This window comes from Micromys minutus, assembly GCF_963924665.1.
Source record: "Micromys minutus genome assembly, chromosome: 23".
NCBI classification, from domain to species: Eukaryota; Metazoa; Chordata; class Mammalia; order Rodentia; family Muridae; genus Micromys; species Micromys minutus.
In genome coordinates, this window is record NC_137958.1 from 41751231 (window position 1) to 41774486 (window position 23256).

The 23256-nt window shown below is 41.4% G+C and overlaps 1 protein-coding gene across 4 annotated transcripts in view; it reads left to right on the forward strand.

Annotated features, from left to right (window-relative positions):
- The window catches only part of ST7 (suppression of tumorigenicity 7), a 225687-nt gene that overhangs the window by 152490 nt on the left and 49941 nt on the right, over positions 1-23256 (forward strand). For all 4 annotated transcript variants that reach the window (XM_080936053.1, XM_080936054.1, XM_080936055.1 and 1 more), the window contains one exon: positions 18438-18552. In XM_080936053.1, the coding sequence (XP_080792179.1) occupies positions 18438-18552 (115 nt within the window). The remainder of the gene's footprint in view (positions 1-18437; positions 18553-23256) is intronic.

Genomic DNA, 23256 nt, shown 5'->3' on the forward strand with positions numbered 1-23256 from the left:
ACTGTTGGCAGAGCATGTTCTGCTCACCTCTTGTAGCTAGAAGTTCCACTTGTTGGTTTGTCTTTCCTTGCTGTACTCAAGTCTTCTCTAACTTCAAAGGACCATGTGGCTATAAATTTTGTAGAGTACTGCTTTACTCATCAACGAAGGTTTTATACTTTTGTACCTTTATCCCGCTGTGTTTATTGCTTTTTTTACTATTCTGTGGGAAGAAACAGAATAACTGCTGATTATTTTCACTTCCTTTTGTTTTGCATCTGTCATATGCTTCTTTTCTCTTTTATTTCTTCTAGGAAAAATGTCCTTTGTATGTCTACCATTTGGAATTCTTTTTTTTTTTCTTCTAGTGTCCCCAGGTTATTAAAATCTACATTTACATTCTCGATCGGTTATTAAGCTTACAAATGCCTGTTATCTGTTTCCTAACGATGGAGCTATTTGCATGTTACCCAGGCTAGTTTTCACGGTTATCTCAGAATTAATAATTTTTCTGCTTAGAAGTTGTAAGTGAATGGTCACTGCATATAGAATAAAAAGCAAACTCAACTCCTCACATGATTGCATACTCTTACAAAGTAATGTGATGTCTTTAATCACTCATGAGAAGGCTAACCACGTTGGGTTGCTCTTTATGCCAGAACTGGATCTTATTTAGACTCTGCAGGACACTGCCCCAGGTTCTTAGCCTTTCATGATATCTGTCTCAAAGAGCACACACAAATTCACCCCCCCCCCATTAGCAAACACAGCGTGTCGTGCTTTTAACCTTTTCACTTTTGAAATTATCTAATTATTTATTTGTTTATAATGATTATAGTGATTCTTCAATTCTACTACCAAATACAAGAGAGGAACTTTACCCTCTTCAGTGGCTTGTAATATACACTCAGTATTTGCTTAATTGATTAATATACAATTACTTGAAAGAGAGATTGGAACATTTCCCACCACATTTCTTATCAAGCTCTAAAATAAGACTTATCTGACAATTGAAGATCTAAACAAATTGGGTACCGAGTCCTTTCTAGTTTTATTGCAGGCAGTAGTACAAGGAGCATGGGAAGGAAGGGGAGGAAGAGGGAGTAGGGGGAGGAGGAGTAGGAGGGGGGGAGGAAGAGGGGATAGGGGGAGGAGGAGGAGGAGGGGGAGGGGGAAGAGGAGGAGGAGGAGGAGGAAGAGGAGAGGGAGGACTGCTTAGCCCATCTGGTCTGCTGTCAGCTGTTTGGCCTGACTGCTGCCTCATACCACTCCACCCCCCTGCTCTGTCTCTGCCAACTCCAAATTTGGGAACTTTCTCTTGGCCCTCTCAGGAGGAAATCTGTGGCTTCCTTGGCTACTCTGCTGTGCACCAATCAAGTCCCATTCACAGTTTGCCTTGGGGAGATGTTTGAACTCCCCGTTCTGTCATTGTGGCAGCTTCAGCACCCCACCCTCTGCTGTGTTGAGGAAGGCGCAGCGTTATCTCTGGACCGCCTTTATCTTTTTGTACATTTCTTGGGAGGGAGAGCTGGTATGCTTGTCCGTCTTCCTTCTCCGTTTGCAAACCCTTTCTGTTTCTTTCCTGCTGCTGTGGGAGGTACATGGAGCCTTTGAAGAACTAAGTGTATGTGCCTGACTAACAACCCTGCCTGGTGTTCTCACGGGGCATGGGTTTCTTTCTCTGAAGAAGTAGACACCAGTTTTGTAGTTTTCTTTCTCTGGAACACAGAATTCAGATGCACAGTTAGGAATTATCACACTTGATTTTATTTTTTGTTTCTTAACTCTCAGTTGTTACTGTTGAAGAAGATACATATCCCAATACTTAGAGTTGTCTGAAGATTGGTTTTATTTCCTCAGAGGAAATGAGGAGATGCACGCTGTACCCAAGCTTTACAAATCCATAGCTGGGGCTGAGCCCAGACAGTTTCTGTCTGACTATGCCTAGGCCTAGGTCCAGAAACTTCTAGCCTTCATACATCTAATCTTCTGTGAGACCAGACCTTGAAGGCTTCAGCTTACAACCTCTGTCTGGTAACCTAGGCCTAGATATTTAGCCTCTGAGACTTACTGGTGAATAAGCTCACCCTTTCTAGTTCTTTCTGAACTCTAGTTGGCTGGTTCAACTCTGCTGTTCTGGCTCAAATTCCTCTTCAAGCTGACTGATTCAATCTGGTTTCTCTTAGCTTCTCACTGAATTGCTCTACTTGGCCTCAAATTAACTCTGACAATTTATTCGAATCTTCTGGCTACTTATTGTCTGGCTTCACCAGCCTCAACCCTACTGCAATGGACTCACTGTACTGACTCCCACCTGACTGCCACCGTCTTTCTGCACTGCTCTTAAGTAGCCTCCCTTTCCTGTTCTCATAAGACTTGGGCAAATCCTATCTCTGTCTCTTTTCTGCCTCTCTAGACATCATTGTTTGGGATAAGATACTAAAGTATGTGTCTGTATTCCAGCCAGAATGACTAAAGGCGTGTGGTGTGTTTGCATTCCAGATGATCACCCAGCCTGAGAAGTTCTTTGCATCTGATCAGAGCAGCCATGTTGCTGGATTAAAATTCCTCTACACAGTTGTCCTTAGAGTTTCCTGAGAACAACCACAGATAAATCTTAGGTTCAATTAATTTGCAGTATTTGAGAAATAGAATTGAGGATGACCTCATACTCAGTCACATATGGTCACTAACTGGACCTACTGTTGTACTAAATAAAAAGACATAAGGTTGGTAGCAGACATATTAGGGAGACATAGGGTAATGTAAGACAGGTGTCATAGCTCACTGTATACATTTATGAGATGGGGAAAAGTTTTTTTTCAAGATAGTAAGAATTTTAAAAATCTGTGAGACAACCCCAGCAGCATAAATAGCTCCACCCCCATTATGTAGTTGGAGACTTCAATTACTGACTTTTGCTCTCTCCATGACCAAGGCAATAAATAACACAGAGGTCAGTAGGAAAGTATGTTATAGATGGTAGGTGACAGTAGAGTCCAGTGGACCCAAGTGGGGACAAGAACAATCTGCCTTCTTTATGTCCTTCCTTGGTTCACAAACAGAACGGACAGTTGTGCGGCTGACTACTGTCCTGGGTACTGTTTGTTCCCAAATCTGTGACAAAGTGAACAGTGTCCTGTCTCCCCTGCAACATCCATTCATTTCCTTTTCTATGCAGATGCCAGGCAGGCCCTTACCTGTACCTGTTGGGTGTTTGAAGAGGCAAATGGCTAGAGAAGCCTAGAACAGGTTTCAGGGGCATGGGCAGGGTGGCTTGGCTGTGTGCATACAGTTCTTTATTCTCCACGAAGCGATAGATGCTAACATGGGTTGCATTTGGGCCAATGCTAATGTCCTTAGATGTACAGAACTGCATAAACTGTGTCTCTGGGGAAAAATCAAAACAAAAATTGTATATTACTGAGTCCTAGTAAAATAATGCCACTAACTTTTTTCCAGAAAATTGTTACTACATTTCTCTCTCTCTCTCTCTCTCTCTCTCTCTCTCTCTCTCTCTCTCTCTCTCTCTCTCTCTCTCTGTGTGTGTGTGTGTGTGTGTGTGTGTGTGTGTGTATGTATGTGTGTGTGCATGCTTGTGCACACATGTGCACAAATGTAGTGGTTATAGAACAAGTTGCTAGAGTTGTTCTCTCCTACAGTTCCCTGGATTGAATTCAGGTTGTCAGGTTTGACAGCAAGGATGCCTACACTCTGAGCCACTCACTGGCTCTCAGTGATTATTATACAAAGTAGTTGCTAAATAAATTTAATACAGCAGCAACAGAAACAACAAAGATTATGGTCAAGAAAATCTGAGATGTTCACAGGTTTTTAGCCCAGCCATTTTAGTGGTCGTCAGACCTCTTATTACAAAATGGATAACTAGTTTAACTAGTTTCCTCGTAAATCATAACAGTTTCCTTGTAAAGCAGGAGTTCCTCACAACACATGTTAAGTATGACTTACCTGCTGTAGCACTAGAAGGAGATCTCAGAAGTTAATGGATACACACCTCAACAGTCAAGGAGCATGGGTGTTGTGTTAAGTACTTTTGCTTGCTGTGACAATATAGCTGAAGGAACAAATTAAGGATGTAAAGACTTCTCAGGGGCCATGGCTCCAGAAGATTTCAGGCCATCATGACAGGGAAGGCCTGGCAGAGTTTATGGTGGTGTTCATGATGGGATCATGTGGTGGAAGCCTTTCACTATAGAAGACCAGGAAGCACACAGTGGGACCAGAACCAGGGTCAGGTTAAATACCCTTCAAAGGTTCTATTCCTAGGAGTCTATGTAGAAAATTGGAAAGAGATGTAACAAGGAAATAATAATATCACTGAGGTGCAGTGTCCTTTGGTCAGAGCAATTGCATATTTTAAGTTTCGTCCAGGCATGACTAGATAGGCTTTGATTAGAGCCTGTCACAGAGGACATTCACATGGACCGGAATTATGTACGTAGAAGATAATTTGAGGTCAGAAGTAGACTACGCACTGAGAAGTGAAAATCTTCAGTGTGAGTCTGTTAACTGGTGTAAGATGTAGAGGGTGTCCTGGTTGGTTCTCTGTCAGTGGGAAGAGAGGAATTAATTCAGTTGAGAAAATTCCTCTCTCAAATTTGCCTGTAGATAAGGGTGTAAAGCACTTTCTTGATTAGTGATTGGTGTTGAAGGGCACAGCTCATTGGGGCAGTGCCATTTCTGGGCAGTTGGTCCTGGGTTATATAAGGAAACAGGCTGAATGGCCAGTATGGCTTCTGTTTTCTCTTGATGCCTCTTGGTTCTTTCTGGTTCTGGCCCCATTTTACCTTCATGATGGATTGTGATTCAAACATGTAAGCTGAAACACATCCTTTATTTTCCATGCTTCTTTTGATCGAGATGTTTAATCCCATCAATAGAAACCCTAATTATAACAAAAGATAACAACAGGTATTATGGCATGAACTAATAAGGAGCAGTTACCACCACCCACAAATAAATAGAAATCTCTTTGTATGCACTGTGGAGAAATCAATCTAGCTCTATATTGTGGGAAAAACTAGCTGTAGCTCAGTCAGTGAACCCAAACTAATGGTTAACTCATTCATTCTTGCACTTTGTATATGAATGTGTTTGGGAATGTAAAAGTATGGACACAGTCCCAGCAAGATTAAGTTGGAATGATCGAGGAGGACAGGGAGTTGTAGGAGGTGAGCTGATGCAGAAGAGTGTGTAGATGACTGTCACAGCTTGGAGGGCGGCTCTGTACCACGCACTGTCATAAAGGAACCTTGCATTGCACTTACGTTCCTTGCTCCCTTTTGAAGTGTCTGCCAGAGTGTTTGTAAACTCTGACCCAGGTAACCATGAGTTCATCTCCTGACTCATGCTATTTACTGTTATGTTACCCATGTGAATGTGGAAGACTGCCCAAAACAGTGATTGTGGTTTTGGCATGAAAAGCTCTTTCTGACAAAAATGTTTGGTCAGTGTGTTTAGCTGTTTATTAAGGCCACTCTTGGAACCGGAGACCAGTACCATGCCATCACAGAGGGAAGAAGACACACGGTCATCTTTACTTGGGCTTGCTTCCAGGTCACTCAAAATACGCATGGAAAATCCCAGGCTTATTCTTTATCTCAGGGTGAGGCCACACCAGATTCTAAGCTGTTCAAGATGATGAAGAAATATTCTACTCCAAGAATTACCTGGAAGTTTGAGAAAGGTGTTAGTCCTTGAGGCTCCAGAAAGCTCAGTTTATTATGGGGTCCATTGTTGGGAGATTTCTTTTGTAGTAACAGAATAGGGTTGCTGTCGGAGCTTTGACTTTGGGAAGGAGAGTTCTTAAATATCTTACATTAACTAAAACATCCTCACTGACAGGGAAGAGAACCTGGGTGACTCTGGTTCTACATGAGGAGCAAGCACAAGGGGACAGTCTGTTCTGACAGTATTTTTGTTAGGAACTCTGAATACACAGCTTATATTGACTGCTGAAAATTTTAAGACAGCATTCCTTGTCTGGAATGAACAGAGCATCATTTGACAGGAAGCACAGATAATTATGTAAGTAACCCTCCAACCCTTTGGGTTCATGGGGCACAAAGTTTATTAGTATGGTGAGGCTGTAACTGGCTCTGTGTGTGGATATGTATCATTCCAGTGAGGAATCAGTGCTTTAGCCAACATCTGGGAACAGCAGGCGTTACCATGTGCCTTTCAATAAGTGTGACTCCATATTTGCCTTTTAATTAATTGTAAAAGTGATGCTTTCTTATTAATGTATGTTTAAGCCTGTGGAGGCTGCAATCTAACAGTCTCTGTGTAAATGGAATGCTCCCGTGTCTCCGAGGACTCTCTTAAGTAATTCTTTCTTCCCTTTCCCGTAATGTAATGTAATGTAATGTGTCTTTTCTATTTTCTATTTATGCCTTTATTTGAAACTGATTAAAAATGTCAAACTTGCAGCTCTAACAAAATAATATCTGCTGTTTGAATATAACAGGCCAAATTGTCTAAATCTTAATTAGGCTAAGTTTGACTTGACCTCAGTAGGAATCTGGCTGAGGCACTATGTTAATTACATTTGCCTTAAAATATGTAAGAGTTTTCCCACTCAGAGAACAATACATGGATAGCTAAACTAATAAAATGTTTAAATAGATGCAAATTAATCTTGAAAAGTTTAAACTGTTGTTTTCATCCTGTAAGTCAGCTGAGAGAAGGCATACAGAGGGTTGTGCTAAATTATGTCCACAGAGCATTTCAAATCCAGAGAATTACCTCTTCTTTGTCCATTTGAGGTCATAAATGTTAACTTCACAAGTGCTTCAGATTCTTCCATTGAAATAAACTTGAACTGACAATAGCCAGATGATGTAAAATTGGAACTGAAATTCTATCCACGGCCCATCCCATGTTCTTCCTCATAGGTACTGGAGGACTTATAGGAAAGCTAGTGTGTTCTCTCTACAGAAACTGTAAGGCATAGGCAAAGTGAGCCATATGAACTTCTGGCTGCCAGGAAAAAGCAATTAGCAGTGAGGGGGAAGACAGAGGGAAATAAATAAACAGAACTATGCTAGATAGGGAGTGAATTCAAGGATTTATTTAGAATGACTTGGCTCATAGAAAACAGGCTTAACCTTTATCATAGGCTTTCATTCAAGCCTGACATGGGAACTGGAGTCTTTTCTTAATAGGCACCAAATCATTATTCATACTTTATTTCTAAATAAATAAATAGAGATAGAGTATATGCTATATTGTACAACCAATATACCAGAGCTAAACAAATAGCACACTGGAAATTCATTCTATCCATGTCAGTATTGTGTAAGGATGGCAGCCTCACACTTGGCTGGGGGTGTGTGCTGGACGTGATGTATGTGTCCTGTGAACTAGGTGCTGCTCTTCTGCTGCTGCTGAAACCATGAGCGCTCCCCAGAACTTCCATTTCTTGTGAATGAAAACTCTTATCTGATGCCAGGAAGCCATGCTCTTGATTTCTACAATGCATCTTCTCTCCCACAATTAGTCCTTTTATTTTTGAAGACAATGGGCTATGGGAAACGAGTAAGGCTATCAGTATAGGTCTGGAAAAGATACAACACTCACAATACACTCAAAAAATTGTATTAACCAGTCTTACCTAAGCCTAACCCCAACCTCAGCAGTAAGAGTCAAATATGGAAGGAGCTTATCCTGCAGTAGGCTTACCTCCAGAGTATCTCTCAGGATGAGTTAATAATGTATATAGTTCCTCGGAAGGAGTTTCATCAGTGAACGTACTTTCTCAAACTTGGTTGGACAGTAAAGAATCAGAATTACAGGTTGTGTTCATGTGAGAATAGCAGGTATTTCAAGTCATGTGAAATTTGAGTGCGGTTTACCAGACTATATAGGATCAAAGTATTTCAGGAGGAAGTGTTTATTTAGATGCTTTTTTTAAAGACAGAATCTCACTGTGTAGACCAGGCTGGCCTTGAATTCACAAAGATCTACCTGCCTCTGCCTCTTAAGCACAGGGACTGAATGTGTGCACCACCACACCTAACTGAGGACTGAATGTGTGTATCACCACACCTAACTGAGGACTGAATGTGTGCACCACCACACCTAACTGAGGACTGAATGTGTGCACCACCACACCTAACTGAGGCCCCTCTTGACAGAGTCACACCCCCAATGTATAGGAACAATTTTTCATCAAAACTCAATTAGACAGCAACAATAGATATGCTAAAGTGGGTGGGTGGGCAGAGGACCATGAGGCCTCAGCCCAATACAGGGAAATGCAGACAACCAAGAGGTGCTCAGAGTAGAAGTGGATGTGCACCCCCACGACATGCCTGTAGCTGTCTATCAGACGGACGGCCCTGAAGACATACATACCAGTAACATTACATCCTAAGTTGTATTTAGGAATATGTATGAAAAATATTGAACATTTTGTAAAAATTTATAGTACAGAAACATAAGGTAATATACAAAAACTTGTCCACTCTATCTGTGACTGTGTGGGTTGTTTCAGTGATACTGTGTTTTAGAACACACTTGCTGTGATATGTTCTCCTACTCACAACTGCTCCCATTAAGACATGAGAGGGCAGCTCACTCCTTCCGGCGGGCAGTGTTTTCCCATGTGAATAGGCATCATGGCAGCTCTCCAGCCTGTACTCCAGCAGGGTCCCGGGCCCCTTACTGTGCACTTCAGGCGCTCACCCCTCCGAGATGGGGTAAATGGTCTTCAGGGGAACTGGGCGGGAAGGGAAGTAGTCAGTGTGGAGAAGACCTTTTACGTTTTCCTTACTTCAATCTGCTTAATCAGCTGTGGGTAAGAGATGCTGGGCTTGTAAAGTATGATATCACTGAGAAATGCTTTTTAGAAAAACCTTTTGGGTTTTAAAGTTTCTTCTTATTAACCAGGCTTTGGCAAATGAAAGCCTGTGGTTCACATCCAGCCTGTTACCTGCTTCTGTAAATAAAGTTTTATGAGAACACAGGATTTCTTATTCATTTACATATTGCCCACAGCTGTTTTCGGGTTGTAAGCACTGACTGGTTGCCATAGAGACCGTACGTCTTGAACCGCCTGGAATGGCTGCTTCCTGGCCTTTGTAAGTGTTTGCTTCTCCTTCTGTTAGAGTATTGTCTATTATCACATCTAATCCTTTTGTTCTTTTAAAATGATCTGTTATCAAGCCACAGAAGGACTGCAGAAGGTGACAGGTATAGTAGAAAATGTGGAGTGAGGAGCTAGTGATGTTCTCTACATGGACGGTAGGGAACTGAAGAAGATACCATGTCATGTCTTCAGGTGACAGAAGAAAGCTGAAGCTCACATGGTGAACAATCTGTATAAAATAAAGCAGGTAGTAGGTAGCAGGGGCTGGATTTCAACTCAGAAACAACTCCAAAATGTTCCCCGCCCCCATGAATGGTCATTCCCTTAAATCCATGTACATACAATGCAAGAAGAAATATAAGCATTGTTTCAGAAGCAGTGTAGTTCAGTTCTCCAGACTTGGCTGTCCTACAACGGGAGCTATGATGTGTTGAAATTTGGACTTGGTACTGATGACTGGGTTTGAATCATAGTCCCAGCATTAACCTTGGCTGAGTCACTGAGTTTCCAGCCTTCCTGGTGCTGCAGTGGGGCGGTGGTGGGAGGGAGCCCCTCTGAAAAGTGAGGAGGGTGTCTGGGGGATCTCTATGGGCTCTTCTGGCTCGCTGTCTATGACGCTGTGGCTTTAGGAGGTGGCATCTGATCTGGGGTTTGGAGTGTGGGGTGATTTTGACAGGCTGCCTCATAAATGAGGGGGAAAGGTATTCCAGGTGGTGAAAACAGTTTGAGCAAAAACACAGGGACTAGCAACTGTAGAAGGAATTCCAGGAATGGTGTGTACTGGTTCAGTCTGACAAGGCTGGGGCTTAACCTTGCAGCAAACCAGAAAGCCAAATGGGATCTGGCTCTGAACTGAGAAAGGACCTCAAGCTTAGAATCTGGGGATTCCTTCCTGTAGTCCTCCAGTCCTGGAGGTCCTGGAGAGACTGGTCACGTGAGTGCCTCTCCTAAAATCAGTCCCAGGGATAGAGACCGTACAGCACCTTTGCATATCTGAACCGCTCTTAGTGTAAGAAAAAATTTCAGTCCTTTGAGTCAAAACTTACAGGCTCTATTTGTATTCTCCTGGCATGCGGGCAGTGGAGACTAGAAATAGTAGAACATGCTCAGGACATAGCATTTCTCTTCACAAAGGAGCAGCATTTTAAGAGCTTTCCAGTTGTGAAGTAACTCTTGTGTATCTGCTGATTGGGAACACAGGAACAGCATGGTATCACTGCTCACAAAGAAGCTGGGACAAGGACTCTGGCAGCTGGAGCTGGAGGACCAGAGGGAAGGGCCTGCAGTTTTAGAAGTTGGTCAGGTTGGCTATGGACAGAGGGACAGTGCTCAAGGAAGGGGCTAGGAGACAAAAATCTGAGTGTCTGAAGGGGACTAAAAAGCCCTCTTAGCCTGGAACATGCCTGTGTGCGCCTGAATTTAATAAGCCAGTACTCCTTTCTGAAAATCATTTTAATTAATCAGTGTGTGTATGTTTGTATACACTGAGGTCAGGGACAACTCTGTAGTCAGTTCTTCCTTTCTCCTGTCATGTGCATCCCTGAGAGAGCCCAGGTTGTCAGGCTTCAGTATCCATTGTGCTGGCTGTGACTAGCCAGTATTACTAAATGGATCAGTTCTTCTCTTAACTCTCTCAAATATGTATGTGTCCCTTTAAAATATTAGAATCCATAAAAATATGGAGCAAGAGATAAAAATCACCTTTAATCCCAGCAATCAGAAATAACTTTACTTCAGTACACGCCTGTGTTTCTATACATGGGCACTCAAGAAAAAACATGATCTTATTCTACAATACAGTATCTCAGTTTTTATATGATGTAATAGTATGTGCTAGCATTTCCTAGTGCATGCTGCTAAAAGTTCTTTGAGAACTTTAAATTTCTCCATCAAAATATAATTATATCACTTCTTCCCTTCCCTTTCCTTCCTATAACCCCACCCATGTCCCCTCCACTTCCTCTCAACTTTATGGCCTCTTTTTCCCCTGGTTATTATTGTTTTACACACACACACACACACACACACACACACACACACACACACACACGTGTAAGTGTATGCGTATGATGTATATGTATACAATCTGCTGAGTTCATTTAGAATTGTTGTATGCCTCTGATTTATTGATTAACTCATTAAGTGGCTCATGCCTGGGAAAGACCAGTTTTCCTTCTCAGCAGACATTGTTGAGGAGCTGGGCCCAGTGGGATGTCCTTCCCTTTCAGCATACCTATTGGCATTGTGGTACCCAGACCTTGTTTTGGCTGCCTTATCTTTGCATCATTGGTGTAGCTTCCCAGGCTGTTATCCCTAGGAGACACAATCACAGCCAACTCCCCGGGACTCTCTTATATGATGTTCTCTGAGTCTTGGGTACAGGATTTGTGATGTACAGGTATCAACTGGGACTAGGCCCTCAGCTCCCTTGAGCTCTCCATCATAACAAGTTGTGCTTTTCTGTGGTGGTGTCATTACACGGAGAAACTTGGTGATGAAGGGTGAAAGCTGTAGGTATAATGAAAAGTTTTTGATTGCAGTCAGGAGCTCTGCTGGTATATGAAGGTGGTGGCAGTAAGCTCTCTATTCAGTTGTGAGGTCTGAAGGTAAAGGGATGAAACTAGGAAATATTATATTGAGTGAAGTGACGCACCAGGAAGGCAAACAGAACCCAGAGTTCCAGATCTTCAGATCTGAGTAGATAAGCTTGATTGACCACAGAAATCAGGAAAGCAAAAAGAATATGAATAGGAGGCTAGAGACAGGAACAACCGCACACAGGTAATACGTACGGGTGACGGGGAAAAACAGGAGAGGAGCAGTGGGGACAACAGTCAATACGAAAGGAGGGACAAATAATATTAAGGATGTTTGAGAAAACCTCTATACTTACCTAAAATTATCTGTAGTATATATGGTCTACATCATATGAATGTGATATGTGTGTGTATATCTTAAATGACCTTATACCACGTGAGGTAAATAATTATACCACTCAGGGTAATGCTCCCCACAAGAGCCTTAGACTGTGTAACAAAACCCAATGCCAGGCACACGAATCCTCAGTTTAAGTTGTTGGGCATAGTGACCCCTAAAACAATATTGGCTTTTGGTTTCCCCTTGGCTGTTTCTCAGAGATTAAAGATAAATGGTGAAGACATTGTACACTGCAGACAGTACTTAGAAAATCTGAGCTGAATATAAGCTAAATGCTTTGTGCAGCATTTGTAATACCAGAAGGCATTATACAACCTATAAGGAAAGATGACGGGGCACCAATGAAAGGAAAAGTCACTGAAAGGAAAACTCACAGGGCACCAATGTTGTGAAAAGATGACATCCTGGGTGTTGGCACCAATGTTAGGGGAAGGATGAAGAGAGTGGGAGGCAAGGGAGATGCCTCTGTGGGGCCCATGTTGGGAATCCCTTCCCCTTGAGGGACCAGCCACACAACTGTATAGTACAGAATAGAGTTTATTCAGGTCATGGGAAAGTTAAGAGGATGGTAGAGGCAGAGAGAGAGAGAGTAGAGGCCAGCTATGAGCGAGTGGAGGGAGAGGGGAGAAGGGAAGGGAAGAGGAGGAGTAGGGGTGGGAGAGCAAGGCTGCAAGAGCACAAGAGCAAGAGAGAGAGGAGGGGTCGAGTAGCTCCTTTTATAGTGTCAGGTCACTGGGGCGGAGCATACCTGGCTACGGATGGGTAATTGAGGGGTGGGGTATACCTGGCTGTTGCTAGGTAACTGAGGGGTGGGGTTTACAGAATCCCCACACAAACTACCAAGGGAGCATCACAGTTAGTCTCTCCCAGCTGTGATGCCTAAGGACCGCAACAATGACCAGTGGGCCAAGGTAGCTCTAAAGGTGCAGGGGGATCACTCTTGACAGTAACCAACACCTGTCTGATTGTACTTAAGCCCCAAGTCCACAGGAGGAGGCCATACCTGGAGTAAGAACTGCAGCTAACTCCCTGGGCCTAGCGAGGTCATGGATCTTAGAGGAGAACTTTTAAAAATAATTTTATTAATTCTTTTGGAATCTCATTAAATGGACTTTGATCATAGTCATTTCCTATTGTTCCCCTTAACTTCTCTAAGATCGTTCCTCCTCTTATCCCCTCCCACCCACAGTTTGTGCTACCCGTGTACTCCTAGATGTTGGACCATGTACCGCAGTGGGGATAACCTGCCAGGAGAAGTGCCCTTAAAGAAAACTGACACTTCTTTTCTGAGAAGCCATTAAACCATTCATAACTCCCTACTTAGGGGTAGGAGCTCATAAAGCTTCTCACTCCAGGCAAGAATGTTGACCAGCTTGGTCTTGTGCAGACCACACAACTGCTGTGAGTCCACAGGTGCAGCAGATTTGTTATGTGCAAGGGCACAGCCTTCCTCTGCCACTAATACCTACTGCTTTCCCTCTTCTTCCAAGATCATCCCTCAGCCTTGGTGTGTGTGTGTGTGTGTGTGTGTGTGTGTGTGTGTGTGTGTGTGTGTGTGTTCTATAGGTGCCCCATTTGTGACTGAGCCCTCCATCTCTGCACTCATCTCTGCACCTTGACCAGTTCTGCATTTTTGAGTTAAGCTGCCATCCGCCATACAGAGAAACTTCTCTGACAAGGGCTGAGAGCTCTGGATGTGGAAACACAAATACAAATTTACACAACAGTTTGATGCTGTTTCTCTGGCAGAATGATGAGAGTAGGTTCCCCCCTGGGGTCTGTGAGCATCCCAACCAGGAGTTCTTGGCTATATTTGTATTATAGTACATGCATTTGTTTCCTCCTGTGAGGCACCTCTAAAATCTGATGGGGAAAAGGGAGGGTTGCTTACAGGATATATTCATGCCACTATTAAACCCATGGGCATATCTTGCTGAACAGCATTCACATCTTGCAAGGTTGTCAATGACTTCCCACCTCCCCCCACCCCCAGCCTAGTAGTATGAAAATGAGCATGGAGAAAGTTTCTAGGTCAGTGTCAATCTGATCTCTCCGTGTCCTGTGACCACCGTGTATGCTACCTTCAAGACTTTTCTTTTTAGAATTTAACTTCTAATAATCACACATAATAGAAAACGAGACAATGATATTTACTATATTTAAGTCTCTGATAACTGGCCACATTTAAGGTGAGTTCAATTTTCTTTACTGTAACAGGTTATGTGATAAACAGCTTCGTTGTAAATTTGCATTCGCTTCTGACTGGTGTTTTGGAGATACAGATAATCATGTTAATGGTCTGGTAGAATCATCTAGACGTATAGGATCATGAAGGATAATCTTAATGTATGTTTAAAAGCCATTACGGCAGACTTTCACAGAAGTTGAATTGGAAAGAAGTGATACTAAGGTAAAAATGATGATGCTTATGATGGCACACTCTAACAAAAGTATAAGTAAAATTCAGACATCAAGCCTAAAGAAAAGAAAATGTGCTTATTCTTCAGGCTAACACTGTCCCTCTGAGCTATGTCAGCAAAGGTGATTATACCTAATCTTAATGTATTTGTTTTCTTCACCGCTTTGTGAGAACTTGACTTCTATCTATACATTTTACATATTAAAAGCATCAGGAACCTGAAAGGTGTCAGTAGTGTTAGGGACAAGATATTAATGAGAGACAGATAGATACAGGAGATTCCATGGATGAGGAATCAATTTAATGGGATGGTCTAGGAAAGGGAGCCTTTCAGTTGAATGTTAGGTGCATTGCCTTTGTGGGCACAAGGTGAAACTGTCAGGAAAATAGTTTATAAATTGCTCTTACCTCTTAGGTGAGAAGACAGAGCAGGTGTTTGCCTGTAGGAGCTCTTCACACTGAGACCTTAGACACTGATGCAATTTCCAAGTTCAGATGTACGCTTGTCTCCGTGTGTTGTACTGAGAGTCCATATTTAAGCTTTAGCAACTAATATTTGGAATTACATTTTAAAATTACATAATATGACTTGTTTCCTTGAAATTTGATTGTTACTTGAAAAATAGGTCAAAAGTGATAAACATTTAAATGTTACAGTTCAGAAAATGTCTCTATTCTGTTGCCAGCTGCTTCATGAGAACTTAAGTTCTAACAAGCTTTAATTAGAAAAAGAGAAAAAACCAAAGGATGATGTCAGCCAGAACCAGAGTGAACCAGAACAAGAAATACTTTTATTAGTTACAGAACATCCACGGTGTGTGGGTTGTCTCATTGGCTTCCTTTAATAGCAATGAAAATATTGCAGACCCTTTTCTGGGAGTTCAGACTGTGAGTCCTTTGGACACAAAATGGTTTTGATAGGTGTTTTTAGTAGTAAAATTATATTCTTTGTATTTCAAAATAAAACACTAAACTAAAAGATGTACTAAATGAGTCATCATTTAAAAAATAAAAGGATATTGAAAATATTGTTGACAAAAGTAGACAGTCAACACCATGCATCCATTTGTTTCCTGCTTAGTGGTAAGTTAGCCTTTTATCTTAGGGTTGCTATTGCTATGATGAAACACCATGACCAAAAGCAAGTTGAGAAGGAAGGATTTGACTTATACTTCCACATCATGGTTCATCACTGAAGGACCAGAACTCAAGCAGAGCTAGAACTTGGAAGGAAGGGTTGATGTAGGGACCATGGAGGGGTGATGCTTACTGGCTTGTTCAACCTGCTTTCTTATAGAACACATGATTACCTGTCCACTGATGTCCCCAAGCACAGTGGGCCCTCCCACATCAGTCACTGAGAAATGATCTGTAGATTTGCCTGAAATTAGATCTACTGAAGTATCTCTCAATTGAGACTCTCTCCTGTCCAATGACTCTGGTTTGTGTCATGTTGTCATAAAACTAACTAGCACACCTATACTTTACTATTGCTTGTCTCAGCATAGTTTCTGTCATGAATATTGACACAAAGAGATTTATAAACTTTTTAGGGGTCATCATATTATAATTGAAAGTAGTTGTCCATGTAGAAGATTAAGCATATCAGTGGTTTTCAGACTTCCTAATGCTGTGACCCCTTAATAAGGTTCCTTGTGTTGTGTGGTGACCCCCAATCATAAAATTATTTTTGTTGCTTCTTCATAACTATAATTTTGCAATTGTTAGTAATTATAATGTAAATATATAAAATGCAGGATATCTGACTTGCAACCCCTGTGAAAGGGTCATTTGATTTGACCCTCAAAGGGGTCACAATCTATATGTTGAGAACTATTGAACCAGAATATCACAAATACATGAATTTACTTTATAAAGAATCTGGTCCTCTGTCCTTCAAGATGCATTTTAACCCTTCCATAAGAGAAGATGTACTAGGACTTTCTTGCTCTGTTCTTTCTCCTGACTTCTCACTGAAGATGGACATTGTTATGCTTTAATCTGTTCATGTTCATCTAGTTGGAAAGCATTGTATGTTCCATTAATTTATACATGTTATAGTTGAATCTCTCCTTGCCTTTTACTGAGCCTCATCTAGTTTGCCGGGTTCACCCTAACCGTAGAACACCTTGCTGATATGCCCAGCTGATGTCCACTGTTCTCTGAAATGCAATAACTACAGCAGCTGTGGTGCTATGCATTCAGGATCTCGATTGTTAGGCTCTCACAATGTCTTACTCCAAGAAAATTTTCTTTCTTGATAGTGTGCACATTCATCTCTGTCCTCAAACTTCATGTGTCACTTCTCTCCCCTCAACTCCCATGCACAATCTCTATCACATTTTCTCTCAGCCATACTACTTTCTAGCTAGCTGCTTTGCTAGTTTTGTTCAGGCTGCTGGAAACAGTATTCCTCACACCTCTCCTTTTACTCTCTGCCTTCTACCCAAATTGCTCTGGCCAAGCTACTAGTAACAGTTAAAGTCTGTGGGCTCCATTGCCTTCCTCACCAGGTTTAGTCTCTATGGTATTCTGTACTTACTGAACATCTTCTATTGCTCTGAGAACCTCTCTTTTTTGAGTTTCTTCCCACTTTAAATTTGTACAAAGTCAGACTCATCATTTTTCTAAAAGAGCAGGGCAAAACGCTTTTAATGATTTAAATATAATGTTTGTTCATAATCTAGTAATAGTTTTTTATTATTTTTAAAGGATTATAATATGTGTGTGTATTCTCATGTTTGTGTGTTTTTGTGTGTAGGTTCACATGTGTACATAAATGTGCAACATGTGTGATTATGTATGCAGATGCCAGAGGTCAGATTTCTGTGTCATCAGGTGCACTTTCTCTCAGTTTGTTTCCACCAAAACATTTTTTAAAATTAAAAATATTTTGATTGATTTTTTTGAGAATTCTGTACAATTGTTTTTATCATACTCATCCATCCCCAAGACCGACCCCTCTTCTTTACTCATCCATCTTTGTGTCTTTATTTTTCAATCCTCTCAGTTCTGTTTGTGCTGCCAATATCCTCTTGGGGGTGGGGCCATCCTCAGAAATGTGGTTAGCTTTCCTGGAGCTGCTTCCCTAAAGGAAAGTGGCTCTCTCCCATAGAAGTTAGGAATTGCCTTTAACATCTCCTCTGGTGGGAGGATTTCATGCCCACCTCCTACCTCCAGGCTAGGGTTTTTGTCTCCTTAGCCATACACCAAGTTCTGCAGAAGGAAAAAAAAAAAAAAAAGACAGCTGTGTCTCTCCGTGAAACGGGAGGCTTGCTGGTTGAGCTAGGCTGGCTAGCAGCAAACTCCAGTGTAGGTCTCTTTCTACCTCCTCAGTCTGGGAGCTACAGAAAGATGTAGCACCCACGTTTCTTTTTAGAATGGGTGCTAGGAATCAAACTGAGGTCCTCACATTTATGTGGTAAGCTTTGTTCAAAACAAAACTTTACCAACTTAGCCATCTCTTAGTCTCTGTATATTTATGTCATATAAATGAGACAATTTTGTTTCTGTTACACTGTAAAAATAAACATTTCCTGTGTGTGTGTGTGTGTGTGTGTGTGTGTGTGTGTGTTTGTGTGTGTGTGTTCGTGTGTACACATTCGTGGAGACCAAATGACGGTATCTGGTATCTATCTTGTTTTCTGTCTTTTTTTTTTTCTTTCCTTCCTTCCTTTTCTTTCCTTTTTTATTGAGATAGGATTTCTCACTGACTCAGCTAATTTAGCTGCCAGCAAGCCCTAGGAATTCTTCTGCCATGTCTTCTCCAGCACAGCATGGGGACTATAAGATATGCTCTGGAGAGGTTTGTTTGTTTGTTTTTGTTTTCAATAAGAGTTATGAAGATTGAACTCAAGTCCTTAAGAAGTATTTCTTAAAATACTTAACTATAGGAATTATTTACTACAACATATATATGTTTTATTTCTTAAACATAAATGGGAAAGTATAAGGCATGTATACTAATTATTCCCCTGGTCTCTTCTTTCCTAGTTAATGAAGGAGTTCCCCCTCCTAAGCATGTTCAATATCCATGAAAACCTTCTAGAAGCTCTTCTGGAACTCCAGGCTTATGCAGATGTTCAGGCAGTCTTAGCAAAGTATGATGGTAAGTCCTTGGCTATTTCTATGCGTTTGAGAACTTCATTCTCCTTGACATGATTCAGTGATTAGACAGGAGAGGCAGTTTCAAGTGGAACTTTGATGTTACTCCTGTAGCTGGCTCTTCTCCCTCTTACCTGAGCTTGGGCACCTTGCTCAGACTCTCCCTGCCAGACAGCTGTGTGTCTCTGTTGATGCTGTCCTGATAAAGAGACACCGCATGTTGGATTGAGCAGCACCAGCTGGTCTTCCCATGATACCTTACAAGTTCACTGTGATCACTGTCTGGTGACCTTGTTGATCAATATAATTGCCTTGGCATGGGTTATAGTGCACAAATGTTTGGAGATCCAGTTCTGTTCCCCTTTCCTGTGTGTCTTCCTCACTAAGAGACTATCCCCACTTTTTGCTATGGTGTCTTCGAAGGCCCTTCACCAGTGTGCTCACTTCCTCATAAGTGTTTTCAACTTTTTGCATTGTAAAATATTCTTTCTTTAGTAATCTTCGTTAGTCCATTTAAGTATTATTCATCTCACAGATTTTCTGGAATTCTTCAAACATGGAGAACAAACTATATCATTTGGATTTTATTTTTGACATAAATCCCCCCTAAGGGATGGTGTTGTTATCCTCTGCTATTATGGAAACTGAGCTATTATGTGCCTGTTTGTGTTTGCTTTTCTCAAAGTCCTGTTTGGAACGATGGAAGCTCAAAGCCCTTAGCCAGGGATGCCATCAGTTTGCCTGTGTAGATAGGCATACCCTGCGTAACAAGATACACACTACTTATGGAGCTGATTTTAAAGTATTTGTGGAATACTCTAAAGTAAACAAACTGAAGAATGTTTGGCCTTCACTTCAGCTCATTTTAATTCTCTGTTTATTCTCGAGAATCTCACTAGAGATGTAAGCCATACAGCACTGTGGACACAGTGTTCATACACTGAGTGTTGTTTAGTGCCAGACAAGGTAGGCTCATGCCGTGGCTCTACCTGGCAATGCACTTTACCGATGCAAGGTTCCTGTCCTCTCAGTGCTGAGCTCCACTTAGCCCAGTAAGCCTTAAGAAGTAAGGCTTTAACTAAAAACACCTTTGAGATCACAAGTCTCAAGACTCTTTTCAGAGGATCTCAGTTCATTACCAAAATCATCAGCCTTATGTTATAAAACTGATTGCCAAGTAAAGAAATGAACTCACTTGGACCTATTCGTTGTCTCAATGTATCCCACTGCACAGCCTCCATTCCTCAACAATCAAAAACTGATTTACTAAATTCTGATAACATATGTTCACATTACTTGTTACAAGAGCCTGTCCCACCCTCCACTAAAACTTGGCTTGCACTTTGAAAAATTCCTTTATTTCAAATGGACAAGCTCACCCTATCGAGGCCCATGTTGAGCTTTGTTTATGTTGTGTACCTGGCAACAGAAATGATGTTCTTGTTCATTATTCATGGAAAAAGAGTCTCACTGGTGGCAGGACACATAGTGTTGCTGAACTACCTCATTAGAAGCTTTGAGTTCAGCAGTTGTCAACAGAGTGCAGCTGACCTAACTGAACTCTGCGGGGAGTTTTGGTGCTGACTTGGCCCGTGCCTGTATCACTTACAGTAGAAATCTAAGGGACTGGCTGCTGAAGTTACTGTTCCTGAGGGTGAGCTGCAGCCACTTAGGACGGGAAGAAATGTCTCGTGCTCTTATCCTATCCCATGGTATAGTTCTTTGAAGTTCACCCCTGATGCTTTTTGACTGAGCTTCTAGTCCTTTATCTCGCCCTGTACAAGGGAGTGTGTACTTTGGAGCCCCTGCCTCTGGGCCGTCCTATGCTTTGCGTTGGTGCAACTTCAGTCATGCTCATCTAAGTTGCCAGAGGCAGCATTTTGAATCACAGCCCTCCATCCCTCTCAAGAGTCACACCCAGAACAACAGGATTATGTTATCTCTCCAAGTTGGAATGTTCTGGTTGGGTGGCTGTTTCTGGGATGGTTTATGGGCACAGCAGTCCTTTATTGTTTGCTAAGTGGCTAAGTTTTATAAGTTGTGTTCTGGGAAGTGACATGAAGGGATTAGGGATGCTTTTCTGACCTTTGTAAAAAGGATTTAGAAAAATGGCAAGAATGGAGAGGGGGAAGACTGAGAAAAAACATGCTTTGGGGAGAAGAGGAAGACAAAATATATTTCGACTTGCCTCATAATTTTTTACTATTATAAAAAGAAGAAAATTTGACTTTGAAAGTTTTGAGTTTGAAAATTCTTGATATTCACAAATTCTTCCAACAGATCCTGTGAAAACTGCCTGTTCTAGGGTTTCAGATTCATTGGTCTTACTTCCTTGTGATCTAACACTCCAGTTTTGATTTTTGTCATTGAGCTAACATCTCTCGCTTTGTTACTCTACACATTTGTCTGAAATCCTGATTGTCATTTCTGAGGGGTTTCATCTGCTTCAGTTTCTTAACCACCACAATGCCCTTCACACAATAGCTAAAGTAACAGGAGCAGCAACAGCTAACATAGTGTGTTCTTACAGTATGTTGGTCCAGACATGTCTAAGCTTTCATGGATGTCTACATATTTGGTAGGTACTATTGTTAGCTTCATTTAGTGTTGTGCTGTGTCTGAGAAAAATCTTGTTGACAGTAATCCCCGAATTGTCAAAGGGAAGCCATGTAGATAGAAGAGAAAAGGGATCAGCTGTGGACAGTCACTGTTTACTTGATATGAACGTTCTGGGGAAAAGAAGTCAGTGATAAAAGCCATGGTGTTCACTCATTCCAGGTCTACTCTCTCACCATCACTTACTGCTGTCTGCTTTTGGCAATATTTAACTTAAAAAAATCAATACTATTCTACAAACATGTTATACACATTGGCTATAACCTCACAGCAACTCTGCAAGGAGATGGGTTCTCTATTTCAGCAGATGCACAAACTGAGGTGTTGGGAGTTTACATCACTTGCAAACTCACATTCCTAAACAGCTACAGAGCTGGGATTCAGATCCATGTAGGGTTAACTCTAAAAGTCATGTGTTTGCCATAAATGTGAGTCTTGCTGCAGTGATAAGCTCTGCTTCTCATACAAAGGCATAAAATGTGTGGGCTGAGGCCGTCCTGCAGAGCGTCCGTGATGCTAACTTGCCTTTGTAATCACTCTGTAGGAAACTGGTAAATCTAAATGTGCTTGTCTTCTGATGCTATCTTCAAGATACAGCTTTCTATCTCCAATCAAACGCTTTAATTTTGTCACAAGAAAGATTTAATGATAGCATTAATTTGATTTGAGATTTATTGTATTTTTCCATCCATGTATTTGTTATATATGGACTATTTTCACTATTATGAAGTCATCAGAAACCTCTTTAAAAGCATTGTAAAAATTACTACAATCTTTGGATCCACTTTCAAGAAAGTTTATAGGCTATCTTGAGACTAAAGGTTAAAAACTTTAGTCTCAAAGCTTAAAATTGTAGAGAGGAAAATAATCCATATATCTATTCCTTATAATCTGTGCATTTCATTTTAAAAGACTCTCACCAAACCAATGAATGTGCATATGCTGAATACACAGTATACTTAGAAGCATTTCTATCTGCTGGTTTTAGTTAATAATCCCTAGGATTTCAAAAAGCATCCAGGGTGGAGGTCTTAACCTTCTAAACCCCCATTCCTTATGTGGAAATGGAACCACAGCTTAGAACATTCAGCTACTTGCTTAAGATTTCACAGCAGGTGACTGACTGGTCAGAGAAGTGGAATTCGTGTGTGGGATGAGAACTGTGAGGCGCAGAGCAGGAACTGAGAGACTGTCACTTGTTCTGCAGAGCCTAGTTTTTCTAGGCTTGTCAACCTTATATAAACAGAAAGCTCTGTATTAAATGCTAGCTGAAATGTGAGCGTTAGAGCCAGGCCTGTTTCCCACAAAGCCAGAGTGTGACCTATGTGGAAATTACTCTTAGAGAGAATAGAACTTACATAGAAGTATTTGATTATAAAATCATAATGTCTTAGGTTCACCTGGTAGTAATTCCTAAAATGTTGGGGAAGCTATAAATGGAAACATTGAATTTTGACTCCTGATACAAAGACAAAACATTCCTTTGGATTCAATGTTCAGTGCTTTGGTATGAGAAAAATATTTGACAGAAACAGCTTAAGGGAGAAAAATGCATTTGGTGCACAGCTTCAGTCTGCCATGAGGGGAAGGTGCAGCTGCTCGGTCTGTGGATCCACGTTTACTGCTTCCACTTCTCACACGGCAGCCAAGGAGAGAGGATGGACTGAAAATGGGGCTGGTGGCCTGTGTCTAACAAGCAGGCCTCCTGTGCTAAAGGCTCCCCCAAACAACGCTAGCAAGAGACTTAGGTGTTTAAACACATGAGCTCCTCAGGGCCATTTCACATTCAAGGTGAAACAGAGCTTCTCTAGCCTTGTAGCAATGTGCACAAACAGAAACAGAGACCCAAGCTCTTCTGGATATTTACACTATTAACTTTCTACTGGTGGCTCTAAATTTAGGGACATACATAAAGTTTCCTATTGAAGAACAGCTGATTTTTTTTAGTCACAAATGTATAAATGTAACAATTACATCAAGACAATTTACTGGTAACATTAAACCCAGTGTAAATTAGCATTGTTACCAGTCAGCTGGTAATCTACAAAGAGCACACTCCAAAATAGTGCCTGATTCTAATGTAGAAGGAATG